A 15,666-nucleotide genomic window follows, 5' to 3' on the forward strand; every position below is an offset into this window, starting at 1 on the left:
AGTATACATATTTCTAAAATATTGGTTGTTGGACAATAAATGTGCCATATGTAGAATTTTAAACCTACAAGTATGTATATTTTTATGAAAGTGACCATTATAATTGGGTAATCAAATATAGGCTAATATGCTTTTGTTTTTATTTTCATTTTTAGTTCAGTGAATTAAAAAACAAAATTATTAATACATGCCAACATTACATTCACTGTATTTGTTTATAGCCTTCAATATCAACATTGTTTTTAGGACATCATTGGGCAGGATGTGAAAAATTAAAACATTTAAATAAATTAATATTAAAATAAATACAGATTTATTTAAATCCAAATAGAAAAACGTAGAAAATACTAAGTAGTATTTAAGTTTTTCTATTTGGATTTTTAAAAAAAATCTATTTACTTAAAAGTATCCTGATATGCATAGTGTTATGCAGAAACCCCATTTAAAAGGCATATTAAAATGTTCACTGTATAATGAATAATTGTTGTGATTATTTACTACCCTGTTAAAACAATAGTTACATTACATAATTATCATAAAAATATAATAAAGGCAACATCTATATTTTTTTTTTTATATATATATCTGAAAAAATGGTTAACAGTGATCAGAGAAGCATTGGAATCAGTATCGGTATCGGCCGATCACCATGATAAGAAATCGGTACACGGTATGGGCAGCAAAAATCCTGATCGGAGCATCCCTTTTTTTATATATATATATATATATATATATATATATATATATATATATATATATATATATATATATATATATATATATATATATATATATATATATATATATATATATATATATATATATATATATATATATATATATATATATATATATATATATATATATATATATATAATATATAATATATAATATATAATATATATATATATATATATATATATATATATATATATATTACTTTCTCACTTCTGATGATCTTTGATTCATCATGTGTCTCTCATCACCACTGTGGTTGTTTACAATAGAAAAAAAACTGATATGTGTATAGGTTGGTATATTAACATTATATAATTTCATGAAATACAGTTTGTTACTGTAAATTTAAGCTAAATCTCTGCCCAATGCAAAGATTTCAGGGGAGCGCAATAACTTTGCGAGAGAACAAAACATTTGTGAGCCAATGCAAAGTTGCTAGGCAGAACACAAAACTTTTCATGTTTTCCCGCAAAAGTATTATGTATTAGTAAATACTGTTGAGAGAGAAAGCCACGTTTTGTGAGAGAATGCAAAATTGTTGAAATATAATTTTTCCTTCCATCTCATAGTTTTCAGGTCAACATAATGTTGGAATGATATGAAAGTGAGTAAATGATTAGAGAATGTTCATTGTTGGATGGACTATCCCTTTTTCTAATAATTGTAAACTAGAGGCTACCGCATATTTGTTATGTAGAGGCAAAATATTACACACAGCTACATAGAGGATTTACCAGATCCTTTATTCAATGCAAACTCATTGTGGGAAGCAAAACGGATGAAAACAATTTGTAAACCTATTTGATATTCTTGAGGTCATACAAATTGGATTATCACGAGTCAAGCCTATTATGAATACGAAAAATAGGGGCCAATATTACCCAGTTACAGAATCTCCAGATGTGAGTCTTTAAAAATCCCTTTCCTTTCACATTTCCTAGCTATTTTCTGGGTCTGACAATATTCAAATCTTAAGAGAGGATTAATTACCCCAGAGACACACTTTCTAGGCCAGATTTGATGCTGTGGTGTGGAGAACCGCTACTATTCCTCAGGCTGAATGTGCTTCAGTTATTACTGGTGCATATGTGCATGTGAGCATCAGTATTAAAGCTTGTGGTCAGGATTCATAAAATTGGATCATTTGATTGTTCCATGCCAATTAGGGCTGGGTATTGAGACAAATTCACGATTCAATTCGATATTGATTATTGTGCATATATATCAGGTATAGATTAATTCAAACATGCATTAAATATTGAAGAACATTAAAAATTATAATGAATATGTAATGTGGTGCATATATTTATCAAAATTCTCATCTCTAGAGTTACTTATTTTGGCTGATTAACGAGTTTATTGTCACTGGATATGGGTTTTCGGGGTAAATGTTGAAGTTACGTGACATTGTTTACAAGCTGCCTTATTGATGTCTTTCCACGGTTGAAACACTGAGCGATTCCATGTGACACAATATGGATTTCGGTAAGTTGTACTGTATCTTTTAACACACTTTCAGATGCTCATTCATGTTTATTTTGCGCTGTAACTGGTATTAAAGGGGTGGTAAAACACATTCTTTTGAAGGCTTGACTGTGTTTGTGGGGTGCACTGTAACATGTGTTAATGCTTCGTTTTAAAAAAAATTGCCTTATTTTTCATATATTTGACCTTTATTCTACACTGCTCTGTCCCTCCTTGTAAAACGGTCTGATGCTTTCCGGGTTGTATGAAGCCAGTCCCTCAAAAATACGCGATGGGCTCAGATTGGTTAGCTAGCCCAGTGTGTTGTGATTCGCTAAACGCCTAGTGCACGTATGTCGGAAACGTCACGCCCCTTACCGGAGGCTGTGCTTTGGTCAGTGTTAGAAACAACGGCGTCAATAAAACCATACCAATCTGAGCCCGAATCAGACCCAGAACATTTGAGTGAAGATGATCGAGCAGAACCTGTTCAGTCCTCAAGAGTAAAGACTGCGGATCTATAGTGATCGCTACTGAATGGCACTTTAACTTTTGTATTTTTAGAACGATTATAGCCAAATATCTGTCGCAAGAACTAACCCAAAACAAACACTAAGCACTGGCTTTAACTAGTAAGTTAGCCAAATCACACACAGAACCATGTTTAGCATGCCTGTAGATAAACAATACATAAAAGCTCTAATCAAAGAATCATTTACACTAATGCCAGGTTCGCTGTTGAGATTTTAACGTTAGTGTTTGTAACGTTAGGTGTTCGTCGGATAACGTTAATGAGTAAACGTTATGAATGAGCATTTAACAGACTGGTTTGCAGAACAGCGTTGTCATCTGTTTACTTCCTTGCTATAACCTATTACAGGAAAACACATCGATGAAAAATAAATCAGACTTACAGGTTGTGGCCCGTGAACAGCTTCTGTTTGTAAATCCAGCTTTCAGGACAAGCCGTTGTGCATATCCTGTATTGAACTCGCGAAGTTTGTGGAAGTTTGTGTTGTCCTCCGTGAAATGTGCAGCGCGCGCGTCGTGCATCCACGCACCGGCAGTGTTTTTTCACGCAGCTGACGTTGTGCAAATCTGGCATTGAAATCGCGAAGACGGTGGATGTTTTCCTCTGTTAGATGTGCTGCGGGAGCCCTGCGCGCGCCTGATTCCCCGCTGACTCAAACACACGTGCATATAACATGTTTTATGTTAAACGCTCTGCAACGCACCCCCGTCCCAAGGAAGGCTGAACAGAGCAAGTACCCCAGACCTGCAATCCGGATGAAAATAACAGCGTTTCCTCGGCATCGCGGCAACAACACTCCAGCCTACTATACCACAACAGCGTCGCGATACAAAATGGCCTCACCCCCCCTTATTTAATATTCTCGGAGGAGGGGTTTATGTAAATATTGAGCCTGTTGATGTCACCAACCCTGGAGGAATGTGTGTAGTCGCCTACTGGCCGTATTCAAAATAAAAAAACGAACCCGAGGCGTTTTTTAAAAAATGACGCTTTTACGCCTGGCGTTTTGCGCGTCGGTGTGAACACTCACATTGGCGCCCATTGTTTAGTCCCGAGGCGTTAAACGTCGGCGATAAACGCGTGCGAAAATCGTCCCGGTGTGGACAGGCCTTCAGACTTTGTTTCATATCAAAAGTCACAAAGCACAAATATTAGCGTGATTTATCGGCTGGGAGGTGCTACAACGTTCCGTTCATTAATCAGCTGAAAATAGTATGCCTAATCGATTCTTGGGAATTAAGAATCGATATCGGTTGGTGAAAATGAGAAATGATTCAAATTGAGTAATCATTATTTTTTTACCCAGCCCTAATGCCAATTAAACACATTTGCCCTGTAGGCTGTCGGCACTTATTTAATGACATCTGCATACCATGAACCCAAGGTAAAATAATTTCCCACCATTCTAAAAAAGGAACTAAATAATGTGCCAACAGCCTAATGGGATAGCATTTTGTCTTCATTTAGTGCACAATATATTTTGCAAAGTCGTGGTTTCTTCCTTCTGTTACAAAGTCATTAATGAAAAGGGAGTCATTTTCTGCTTATTAAGAGCCACTTGGTTCAAAGTTTTGAAACTGAATATTGTTTCTAGGGTGTAACAGAGAGTGGTGTGTGTAAATGTATGTGTTTTGGGGGTTGTTACATGTTACACAACAGAAACTGGGCCTCCACAGAGCTGACATGCATTAAAACGGTTTTCTTGTGACACCAAATATCTCCGAAATAACTCCAAATAATACTCATTAAACAAACACCACATAATGGATTGTGCTCCCAAATGCAGCCTTTAAGAAAAACAAAATAGCCTGATCAAACTTGGAGGGAGGAATAACTTAATATAATATCATATAGCCTCACAGCAAAAGAGTTATTTTTATCAACATAAGACTTGTTTATACAGAAAGCTAAAGGACTTGTTTTGACAAATATACTATTTCAAATGGATATCCACTTACTAACAGCAGCAAGCATTTATTGATCACAATAAACTGCCACGTTCTCCACAACGAGAACACACAGACCTTGACAAACATGTTCAATGCTCTGTTGAAACCTGAACACCATGGTGCTTTGGGATTATCATGAATAAAAAAAAAAAGTCAACAGTGCTTTCACAAGTAATAAAACATGGAAACATCCCTGCTCTATACACTTTATCTATATTGAAAACTGTACATTGTTCTGAAATATAACGATATACTTACTAGGCTAATTTATCGGACAATATATTCAAATATTTTTTTCAAAATTTCCTTTTTTCAAAATTTGCCCATTTTGCAAACTTTGGCTAATTTTTTTTTTTTTTAGCAAATCTCAAATAAAATGTGCAAAATAAGTGTTTATTTAAATTCCCCAAATGTAAATACATCTCATTTTCTGTCAGTAAATATTATGATTAGATATCGGCCAATCACTACTCTCAATTCTCATTAGTTGCCACTAGAGTTCATTGAACCTGCAGAAAACATATATAAATAAAGTATTTTGGGATATAACATTTAAAAAAACACAATTGAAACGCCAAGATGCGCATAAATTCTAAAAATGTGCATTAAGAAAGTAAGCTCTCAACTGAGGTGGATACATTTTTTATCGGATAAGAAAGAAGACATGTGCATGAACTATGATGGAAACACATTTACCGAATAAATGCCTTGATGCGCAATAGGGATGTGACGGTGACAATATTTTCCCACCAGTTAATCGATGTGTGACAACACCAGTATTACCGGTATCACCAGTGGGGTGTCGCTAATTTGAAATTCCCACGGGCATTCATAGCGGTTTCAATTAATTTGCATTATGAATGTCCATGTGCATTTTACTTTAGCTTTCAAATTAGCGCAAATTAGGGGTGGATTGCTTGAATGGTGGGATCATTAGCCTATTATTATTAATGAAAAACACAACAACAAAACAGTAAAATGGCAAACAATGCTGACGACATTGCACACCAGTTACACTCGTCTGATGTAGCGTAAGCATTTTGAACTGCGAGAGGCACTACACTTTTTTTGTAAGTTGGATACGTAGGGCCCTATAAAATCAGTTTTATTTTTTCCCAAATTTCGTTTTATTTTTTCCCCAAATTCCGTTTTTTCCGTTTTAATTTTTGCTAATTACGTTTTAATTTTTGCTAATTACGTTTTTTCTTAATTACTGAATTTTTGGGAATTCAGTTTTTTTTTTTTTTTACACTTAACTGTTATTTTAGTTGTAAAAAGAGTGTGCTTTTAATGTTACTATAATAAAACATAAAATAGGAATGCCCTTAAATTTATTGAGGTAACAAACATCACATTTACTCTGTACTTTTCAGGACAAACACTGCATAATGCAACATAACACTGCACTCTAAGTACTTTAAGTCACAACAAAATATTGTGAAATGTGAATTGATAATAAAAAAAACGAATTAATCACATTTTTCTGTATTTAATCATGATTCATTGCAATTAAAAAACATTGGAGTTTTTAATATTTTGATATTGTAATAATTTCAGTTACTCTCCAAATTAATGAAGAAACAGTTTAAAGACAGCGTATTTTAAATATTTGTTGTAATGGCATCTTTTTATGAGTTTCTTGAGCCGCTTCGCCATACTTTCGTTGGGTGCATCTCAATCAGCTCCCTAGTTCAATAGTCAGAGTACTGATCAGGACATAAGTCAATGGGCTGACTCCCTGATCAGTGTCCTAACTACTGAACTAAGGAGCTGATTGAGACACACCCATTGTTTTGAAGGGGGAGCTGAAATGACGGGAGGGGTTGTGTCGCCCAGATTTGCTTCCCCCGGTCTGCATTTTCCCCAGACATACGATCCGGGAAATTCTGCATTAACACTAGATTCCGCGTTAATATGCTAATTCCGCGATTCCGTGATCGCGGAAATTTTAGGGCCCTAAATACGGAAGCCGATTCACCGGAAGCTAGATAATTTACTTTATAAAGTTTTAAATATGGATATTTAACATACACAAACGCATCGCATCGCTTCGCTTCAGAAGGCCTTTATTAAAATTGAAATCTGGCTCCTGGTGCTGGTCTGTGCTACAACTCTTGTTCTGCTCACGCTTTATTAAGTCTGTACTCTAACTGAACTAAATTATTTTATTCCTATAAAAAAAATCAAAACAACGGTGGGGGTGGTGCCGCTGTGGGCAAGTGATGTAACCGGTGTTGCGGCTAAACACTGTCAACACCGGCTATCGCAGCAAGGCTAATGCGCAAAAGACTCACGTGACTTTGCCTCAACAGTGGATGTGATTGGATAACTGGACTAATCAGTGGACTGATTTCATTGCACAGCATCTCAAATGTTGGTTTGGTCATTCTGAAATGCCGGAGCCAAAGAAAGATAACATGGCAGTCATTATGCATAAAGCAAGTCATTTATGTAGGGGGGGGGGGGGGAGACAGTGCTTCCCTGATTGCAGAAACTTCTATTACAGATATTTTGTGCCAATTTTCCAGGAAGTGACGATTTTGTTCTCTTGAACACATGGGATGGAAACGGTGCTTTATTCGCAAATGTTTTATGTGATATTCCAGTTTTGCGCAGAAGTTAAATTCACAACTTTGGATGGAAACATTGAAAGCTATGAATCTTAATGATTCAAGCACATTAAAGACCGATTCTCAGGTTAGCAAAGGGAGACTACAAAGAAAGAGGCCCAGACAGTGTCGACAGTCGGGGATGTAAAACGAAAGGCGGGGGGAACCAAGCGGCACTCGTGCCTGAATGCAGATCTAAAGAAAAGAGAGATTAGAAGATGCTCTTCAAAAGTCCTGACAGGGCAAAACTCAACAGAGCAGACCTCGTCAGACTGAAAACGCCTCAGCTCCCATTCAGGGCATGCCTTTAACATTGACGACTTCAATTTACTTTGCATTTTCTCTCAAACAATTGAATAATGGGCTCCTAAGTGTGCACTAGCATGCAACGTGTCTTTGGTATAAAATGAAAGGACAACAAAAGGTAATTAATCAGTCTAAAGACGCAAACAGAGCTCTCTTATGAAGATTAAAAAAGAAAGTTAATGAGTAACAGTCAACAGTGAATGAAGTCCTGAATGCAAAGGACTTAAACACAAAAGACGCATCTTGTTCAGGTTCACTTTAGGACAAAACGTTCAGTTAGAAACTAGTCTGAAGGATATTTACGAGTCATAGGCATGATCCTCATAGTCACTAGGATGATGACACATCTGCAGTAAAAGCATGACCAAGTCGATTATTTCTGCATGACTTTTGGGAAACGTATTCATCACGAACCACAAAACTACAGAGAATCGCCAGTGCAAAATATGGATTCAAATCCAGCATCTGCAGGGAGATCCTAACTGAATATTCAGCAAAGACGGAAAAGAAAAACGAGGTAGTTTTACCCAAACCAATGCTCAATTATAAGCCTGAAGCCAGAAGAAATGGGAAGCAAAACCTAGATGCTGCAAAAGGGCTCCATGTTACATAACAAACTATCATAATGAGAAGCAACAGCCAAACCCCAACACCTAAAGATCTCCATCTTCTCAGGAGCGCCATTAAATGACTGCAATATGAATTGAGAAATAGATCAACTCTGTCATGTTACAGTATATATTTATGCTTATCCGGACATGCATAATTGCAGGGTGTATCTTAATGGCTGATCTTTCTAGCTGTTACCAGGCGATCATCCAAATCACCATGAAGGTCATACGGTTCTAACTTCTATTTATTTGGTAACTATGGCGTCATTGCCAAGATGATTTAGTCAACAGATACATATAAATCACCTACATGTGAGCTTTTTTTTAAGTGTTTAATGATGAATCAATCATTGTGATCAACTGAAAAATCATCTTTAATCATTTTATATTCTCACGTTAAATACAGCACGAGTGACGTCACAGAAAAAAGGCGGTGCACAATAAATGACAGCAAAACACATGTTAGTGCTCAGACCATGCAGCATAACTACCAGCTAATAATTAGTAGTGTGTGAAAAACATTGTGAATATGTCAGATATATAAATCGTTGTCCATTCAGCCTGAATGGATGCTTGAACATCTTATGATTTAGCTTGAATCACTGTAAACACGTCATGCATTGGATAAAAAGATATGGATAGTTTGAGATAATAGACAAACAATTCAATAGAAGTACATGTTTATCCGTCTATTTTTAAATAAAAACACATACTACATCAATTATACAAGTAAATAAAGGAAATATATTTATGCATTTATTTAATGCACAATAAATGAATAAATAATAGGCCTACCACTATAGAACAACTCTGCAATACATCTCTAAGGCAATTCGTGTCAGATGTTAAATATTTAGAAGACGTCTTTAAGATGCTTATGATTTAGAATGTATGTAAAACTGACTTATTAAAGATATTTGTCAGATGCTTTCCAGAAGAACCGCTCTTTAACAGACATCTTGAAGACGTGCGTGTGCTATCTGGGGGACGTCCTAGCATTATTTATCATTATTTCATTTTTATAAACTACCTTAGGGATCTGTAATTGCAAACCATGTCAAAGTTTACCCTAAAATAGCAGTTTTTATATTGTTCCGCTACTATTATTGAACGGATATTGTCGGTGGAAGGCAAAAGCAAGGCTGCTCTACTCAACAGACTATTCATGTATTCTCACCAAGGGGAGAAATACAGATTTAACATAAACACCGACTTACGTGTTTCTGATGGTGTCAGCTGATTTATCCCCGGTTGTGCGTCGAGATGGTTGAATTCCATGTTTTTCGTTAAACCATGTGGATTTTCCTCTCTAAAATGCATTCATTCCTTCCGTGAGGCAGGGAGAAACTTTCTTCAGTCGCTCCGGATTTCCACAGGCACACGAGACCGAGCCCTGTTTCTGCTCAGCCCACAAAAATCCCCAAAACAATCAGCTGAAGGGCCTTGGGGACAAATTATGGATACGATGGACACATGTAGAGCCCGTGATTAAAGTCCAGTAATAAAACTGTAGATTTGTCACGGCCTCATGGAGCGGTGAGATTCAATAAACTTTCTGACACACAGCGGACGCCTGCGTGTTCCCTCTGCCGCTCTGAAGGTGATGGCATGCGGCTCATTGTGAGCTGAAGAACGTCCCAACTCGGCCTCCAGTGTGGAATGTACCACATTTTACATAGGGGTGGATGTAGAATTAAAGTAATGCATATTTACCCTCAATGGTTGTTAATACGTTTTAGAAATTGCAAATCTAATCAGAAAAAGTAGAAAATAAATAATTTAGTATTTTTTTTTCGTTAACAAGCTCGCATCTTTTAAAAACGGTTACCTATTTTACCTGTCCAACCTGTTTTACATCAGAAGGTTTCGTCTGACTGTCTCTAAAATGTTCAAACTGCCTAGTTTGTGACTCAATGGGCTAATCCCTATTCATTATAGAAAGATGCCGTAATGACTATTTAGAAAGATGTTTTCTCTCTATGAGCCCATATCACATGTTGTACAGTGTCTGAGACTATACCCCTCGCCCATTTTATTCAAATAGGCTTACAAATTATATTATATCCATGTCTGTAAAAGTAGGATTTTGTGGATTTGTGTCCATGCATGTTAGCTTTGTGGTCACGTATATGCTAGTGCAAATTGGAAGAAAATAACTTTTACCACATATGCGCATTTAAAATTTGCAGTCTTTCTCTTCCAGACAACAGCCCAAAATATTGATGACTCATACTGCACTCGCTTATTTTATCCAATCAAATGCTCTAGAACAATCCCTCTAAAACTACTTACGTTTAAAGCTTCAAAATCCCATCCAAACGTCCTGTTTCAAAAGGAAATACAGCAACACGGGAAAGAAACTGGGATCCCTTCAATGTCATGCTTATGCCCAAATAAGTCTCAAAGCAAATGATAAAATGACCAGAAGTTCATGCTTGTTGCCTTGCTTGGTGTTTGTTATAAGTTATGTTATTATTATATGAGCTAACACAAAGCAAAATAGCAAATTTCACAACTTAAAATGTAATTTTTAAAATAAAAGATTGAAGAATGTCACAATTATAGTATCAGACAAAATCAGTTTCTCTTTTCAATCAATGTGTCTTTTGTTCAGTTCAAAATAACCTAATATATCATGAGAGACAAAACAATGATAACAGAATTTTTTTTTTTTTTTTTTTGCTGAATCCTATGAATTACGAAGCTGCTTGCCACCTGTAGAGCCCAGCTGGCATCTGCTGAAGAGGAATAAGAGTGGACACTATTGAGGGGAGAGGGGGTTGGTGTAGGAGTGAGTTTGGGGGGTGCAAATGGCACGCTTGAGAGGGGACATCACGTCCCCCGAAAAGACCAGTGGGACTCCTTTGTGCAGCTGTTGGCCTGTGTTAACACCCCCCCCCCCCCCCCCCCCCCAAAAAAAACCACCTGTCACTGCAACTGGACAGAGTGATTTCGGGGGTTTAGAACCTTGGTGCAGGGGCTGAGGACCCCCAATAAACACTGCCCCTGCCCCGAGTTTCTTCTATCTATTCTTCTAATTCTGTCTGTCCGTCCATCTGTCCATAAGGACCATACAGTCAAGGCAATTGTTTGGCAAGGCAACTTTGACAAACTTAGCTTAGTTAAAGTTAATATAATAATAATACATATAATATAGCATGCATTCTTTGAATCTCAATTCATTTTAATTATTTCCTCTCATTCAAATTCAAATCGGATGTCATTTCACCTTCTTGAATTAAATTGGAATTTAAACAGCATTCTCAGTTCATTATTGAATGGCGAACAACCATGTTTTAGTTGAAAACATATATAATCATTTCTAGATCACATGTGTAATACTGATAATTACAGTATGAACATACCTCATTCTGAAGTTGACTCTTTCTGCAAAGCTTTAGGTATATTAAAATGATACTATAGCTACACATCTGCTAATGCGTTCACATATCCCTCTATTCATTGACCTCATGCTCTTCACTTGCACTGTTAAAGCATGACGCTAATGGAAAGACTCACTCAGAAACTTCTATATGAGTTAAGAATAAATGAGCTGTGACAAAGTGCAGATTTGTTTTCTTGAGGACAGTTTTGTGAGTACACTGATGATGCAATTGTAAACAGCATTTCATAGAAGAAAAGAACAAAACCATTCACAAAAAGGCGCTGTGAGTGTGAACTAAAGATGTGAACACACACACATAGTGAATATTTATGTCTCTGTGGGCGTACACAAACTTAAACAAATTCTTGGCAATATTTTCTGATGGCTTTGTTGAATTTGATAGCTGAATAGAGGCTGGACCGTGAGGGACATCCAGCCACGGAGTAAACAGGACACAATAGATCTCGAAAATGATTAAATGAAAATTAGAAAGGGAAATGAGACTGAGTGAGAAACAAGTCTGGTTTAACTATGTTCACACACACATACATATAAACAGTTTGTTCCATTGCTTCAATTCTGGACACACAGTATTTTTATATTCTTGTTGAGGCTCAGGTTCAACAGTGTCAGTCTCAAGAAGCTTGTCTATTGTCCTAAAGAACCCAAGGGTCAGTATCTCTGCATGGTGCAGGGTCATCAGTGGCCCCTTAGTAAAATCACAATAACAGGAATGCCCAGAATGCAACCAGATAGACCTCCAGTCTTTCATAAGTCTGTTTTTATGTGAGGAACACGGTATCAGCCAACTTTAGAATAATGTTAGAGAGGGAACGTATTGAGAAGATGTCTGGGCAGTCTCGTCTGTCCATTGTGTGAAACATTTCTGCCAAACTCTGTCCTGCCTTGTAGCGTTCAGATGTGAAGAAACAGGATGGGGTTGACAGATCATAAATTAAACAATGTGGTATCAAATAAATCAGGCTGTATACTTTTTTTATTAGAGATCATAATACGTAGCAGAATGAGAACCCGCAATCAGTCAGCATACAAAGTCATTTGTCTGAAATACTTTTCTCCAGTCAACCACAGTTCTGGTTTAATGTTGCATGACATTAGATATTGTTAGTGAGGCAATGTAAAGCAATATTAATCAGCACACACTATGAATGTAGTTGGGAAATGTTTGTTTTGTTGTAAAATGTGGGCAAAGACAACCACAAAGTTTAGCCATACTTAAATGTAACAGTTACGATAAAGGGTTTTTCAATAATTATACTGATAATTAGGTAAATATTCATAAATGTGAAGTCAAAGAAAGTCTTAACAAATTCTATTTGAATATGTAACAAAAGCACATTTTCAAGGCCAAGATGAAGTGCACTATACATAAAAGCTTTTGTCATTCATCTGAATATTGTACTGGTTTTCTTGAGTCACATCATCTATAAGCTCACTGTGTTTCTTTGTGTTAATTGAGGCAATATAACAGATTTAGATTTATCAGTCATTATGGTTTTAGCAGATTTGGGCCTTAATTGTTTATTGTGATTCTTATCTTTCTTTTTTAGGTTGCATTGACAAACTGTTCAATCAGGCTACTTTTGCTTATTGCAAGGTTCCAAGAAGCATGCTGTTGCCGGTGATTGTATTCTTTTATTGAATAATTGTTGTAATCCATGACATTATTATTCAGTTTAATGAATTTTACATACCTTTCAAACATCTTCATTACTCATCATAACACATAATCCAGTTGAGTGCAATTCTTCGATCTATGACATCCCTTCAATTAAAATATATGCCTGCAAATGATTTATACACTGTAAAAAAATATTGTTGGTTTAACTTAAAAAAGTAAGTAACCTGGTTGCCTTAAAATTTTGAGTTCATTGAAATTAAAAATTTGAGTTAAAACAATGAAGGAAATTTGTTTAATAAATAGAAACTCAAAATATTATTGTATTTGAACCACATAAATATTTTTTTTTGTGATAAATCATGAAAATAGCACAATGTGGCATGTTTCACTGCATTATTACAAATAAAACACAATTATGCAATATGCTTACAATTTTTTTAAATAATATTTAAATAAAGGGTGATGTCGATTCTGTGTTCAATGAACTCAAAATTTTAAGGCAACCAGGTAACTTACCTTTTAATTTGTTTACAGTGTAGAATTCTATAAAGTAAATTGAATATTCCGTTATTTGATTTGTATGTCATTATACTAATTAAATGACCAAAACATAATAAAAAGGAATAAAAATAGGAGGTATATGTTGTGTAATGTGTGCGTGTGTGTGTACACTGTAAAAAAATATTTTCATGATTGGTTATCACAACTTCTTATCTTTTGTCAAATCAACTTAGATAATTAATGTGGTTCAAATAACATAACATTTGAGTTTCTCTTTGTTAAACCAATCTCCATTGTATTCACAATTTTTTTTTCAATGAACTCAAAATTAAGGCAACCTGGTAACTTTATTTTTTAAGTTAAACCAACAATCCTTTTTATAATATACTGGATGACGCATTGCCATCCTGTACATTCTAAACTGTCTATATTTTACAATTTAGCACACTGTTCTTAAGTGGGGAATCTTCCCTCATCTTACCTAACAAAGCACATGCACGCCCAAACATGAACATGTTCATCCCCCACACCTCACCTTCAGACCCCTTTCCAAAGCCATGAATTGAGCCTTGCACAGCAGAAACCACAGCCCCCTTTTTTGCCCTTCTACACCTTCATGTATCCCCCACCCCGTTCTCCACCATCCAAAGATCCGCCCATAGACCCTTTCATTACCATGACAAACATTGTACTTACCGGGAAGAAAAAGAGAGAATGAAAAAGGGACAGAGTGGGTGAATGACCCACTGTGACCCTACTGGATCAGTTTAAAAGCTTGAACTACTCTTTAAAACGTCCTTCTCTGTTGAAATATAGCCTATTGGTACATTTTGAATGAAAACGTTTATAAAAAAGAATTTAATTGTAGCCACCTAAAGTGGAGCTTTTATGCACTGCGGATGCAGATACAGCTGCGGTTCCAAGCTTAACCAGTTCCATACTCATACTTTGCAAGCATATTCAAAACTTCTGATAATGGATGTACACTCTTAGAAAATAAAGGCTCCAAAAGGAGATTTTTGCAGTGATGCCATAGAGGAAGCGTTTTGGGTTCCCTAAAGAACCTTTCAGTGAACAGTTATTAAAAGAACCATTTTTTTCCTTGTGTGAAGAACATTTTAATAATCTAAAGAACCTTTAGTGCAATGGAAAGTTCCCATGGATGTTCAAGTTTCTTCATGGAACCGATGCCAATAAAGTAACTTTATTTTTAGGAGTGTGGCCTATAGCGGTTAATGCTCTGACAGCTGCCTATTATTATAGGGGTTAATATAATTAGTATGGTATGGTATGGTACAGTGAAAAAAAGTTGGCGCTTGACCTGGACACCTGAGACTTACAGTATATTACATCTTGTCAAAAGGGGCATAATAGGTCCCCTTTAACGCATTATGAGATCAAAAACAACCTTTTCTCTTTTTCATCACCAGGCTAGGGTGCTGGGCAAGAATTATTATTAAAATCTATATTATTTGATGTGTAACGTGAGTGAAAGATCAGCCACCAAAGAAGCTACTTACCAATTGCAGTGGATAATCTGTTTTTATCATCTGAGCTATTCTTGTGCCTGAAGTCTCTGGTCTTTTGCTTCATATTTAATAGCGCTCCATTATGATCGCTGTTGATGGGGAGCTTAAAGGGGTACTTCAGCGCTGGGATGGTGAATGTGTATTTAAACTGGGTCATTTATGTAGTAGATATGTGAAATTATTTTTGAATTTGGTGCCTTCTAGACTGAGAAAAGACAGGAAAATGTATTTTAGTCTCATGTGGATGAAAGACAACAACTCCCAGAATGCACTTGCTTTGCTGCTCAAGGCCACTCCCAAAGTTACGGCTACTGTTTATCACTTGCCCACCATGACACCGCCCCCACCATCGTTGTGATTTTCATAGTAATACAATAATTTTGTTCAGTTACAGAATAGA

At 36.1% G+C, this 15,666-nt stretch overlaps 1 protein-coding gene across 9 annotated transcripts in view; it reads right to left on the reverse strand.

The window, feature by feature from the left end:
• Positions 1 to 9,863, reverse strand: part of map7d1a (MAP7 domain containing 1a) — a 67,391-nt gene extending 57,528 nt beyond the window's left edge. For 8 of the 9 annotated variants that reach the window (XM_079836096.1, XM_079836094.1, XM_079836092.1 and 5 more), the window contains exon 1: positions 9,427 to 9,826. In XM_079836096.1, coding sequence (XP_079692222.1) covers positions 9,427 to 9,529 — 103 coding nt within the window. In that variant the 5' untranslated portion in view covers positions 9,530 to 9,826. Of the gene's footprint in view, positions 1 to 9,426 lie in introns of all 9 variants that reach the window. The other variant, XM_079836095.1, reaches the window with a different exon arrangement.
• Between the last annotated feature and the right edge of the window lie 5,803 nt (positions 9,864 to 15,666).

This window comes from Gobio gobio (assembly GCF_949357685.1).
Source record: "Gobio gobio genome assembly, chromosome: 15".
In the NCBI taxonomy this organism is placed as follows: domain Eukaryota; kingdom Metazoa; phylum Chordata; class Actinopteri; order Cypriniformes; family Gobionidae; genus Gobio; species Gobio gobio.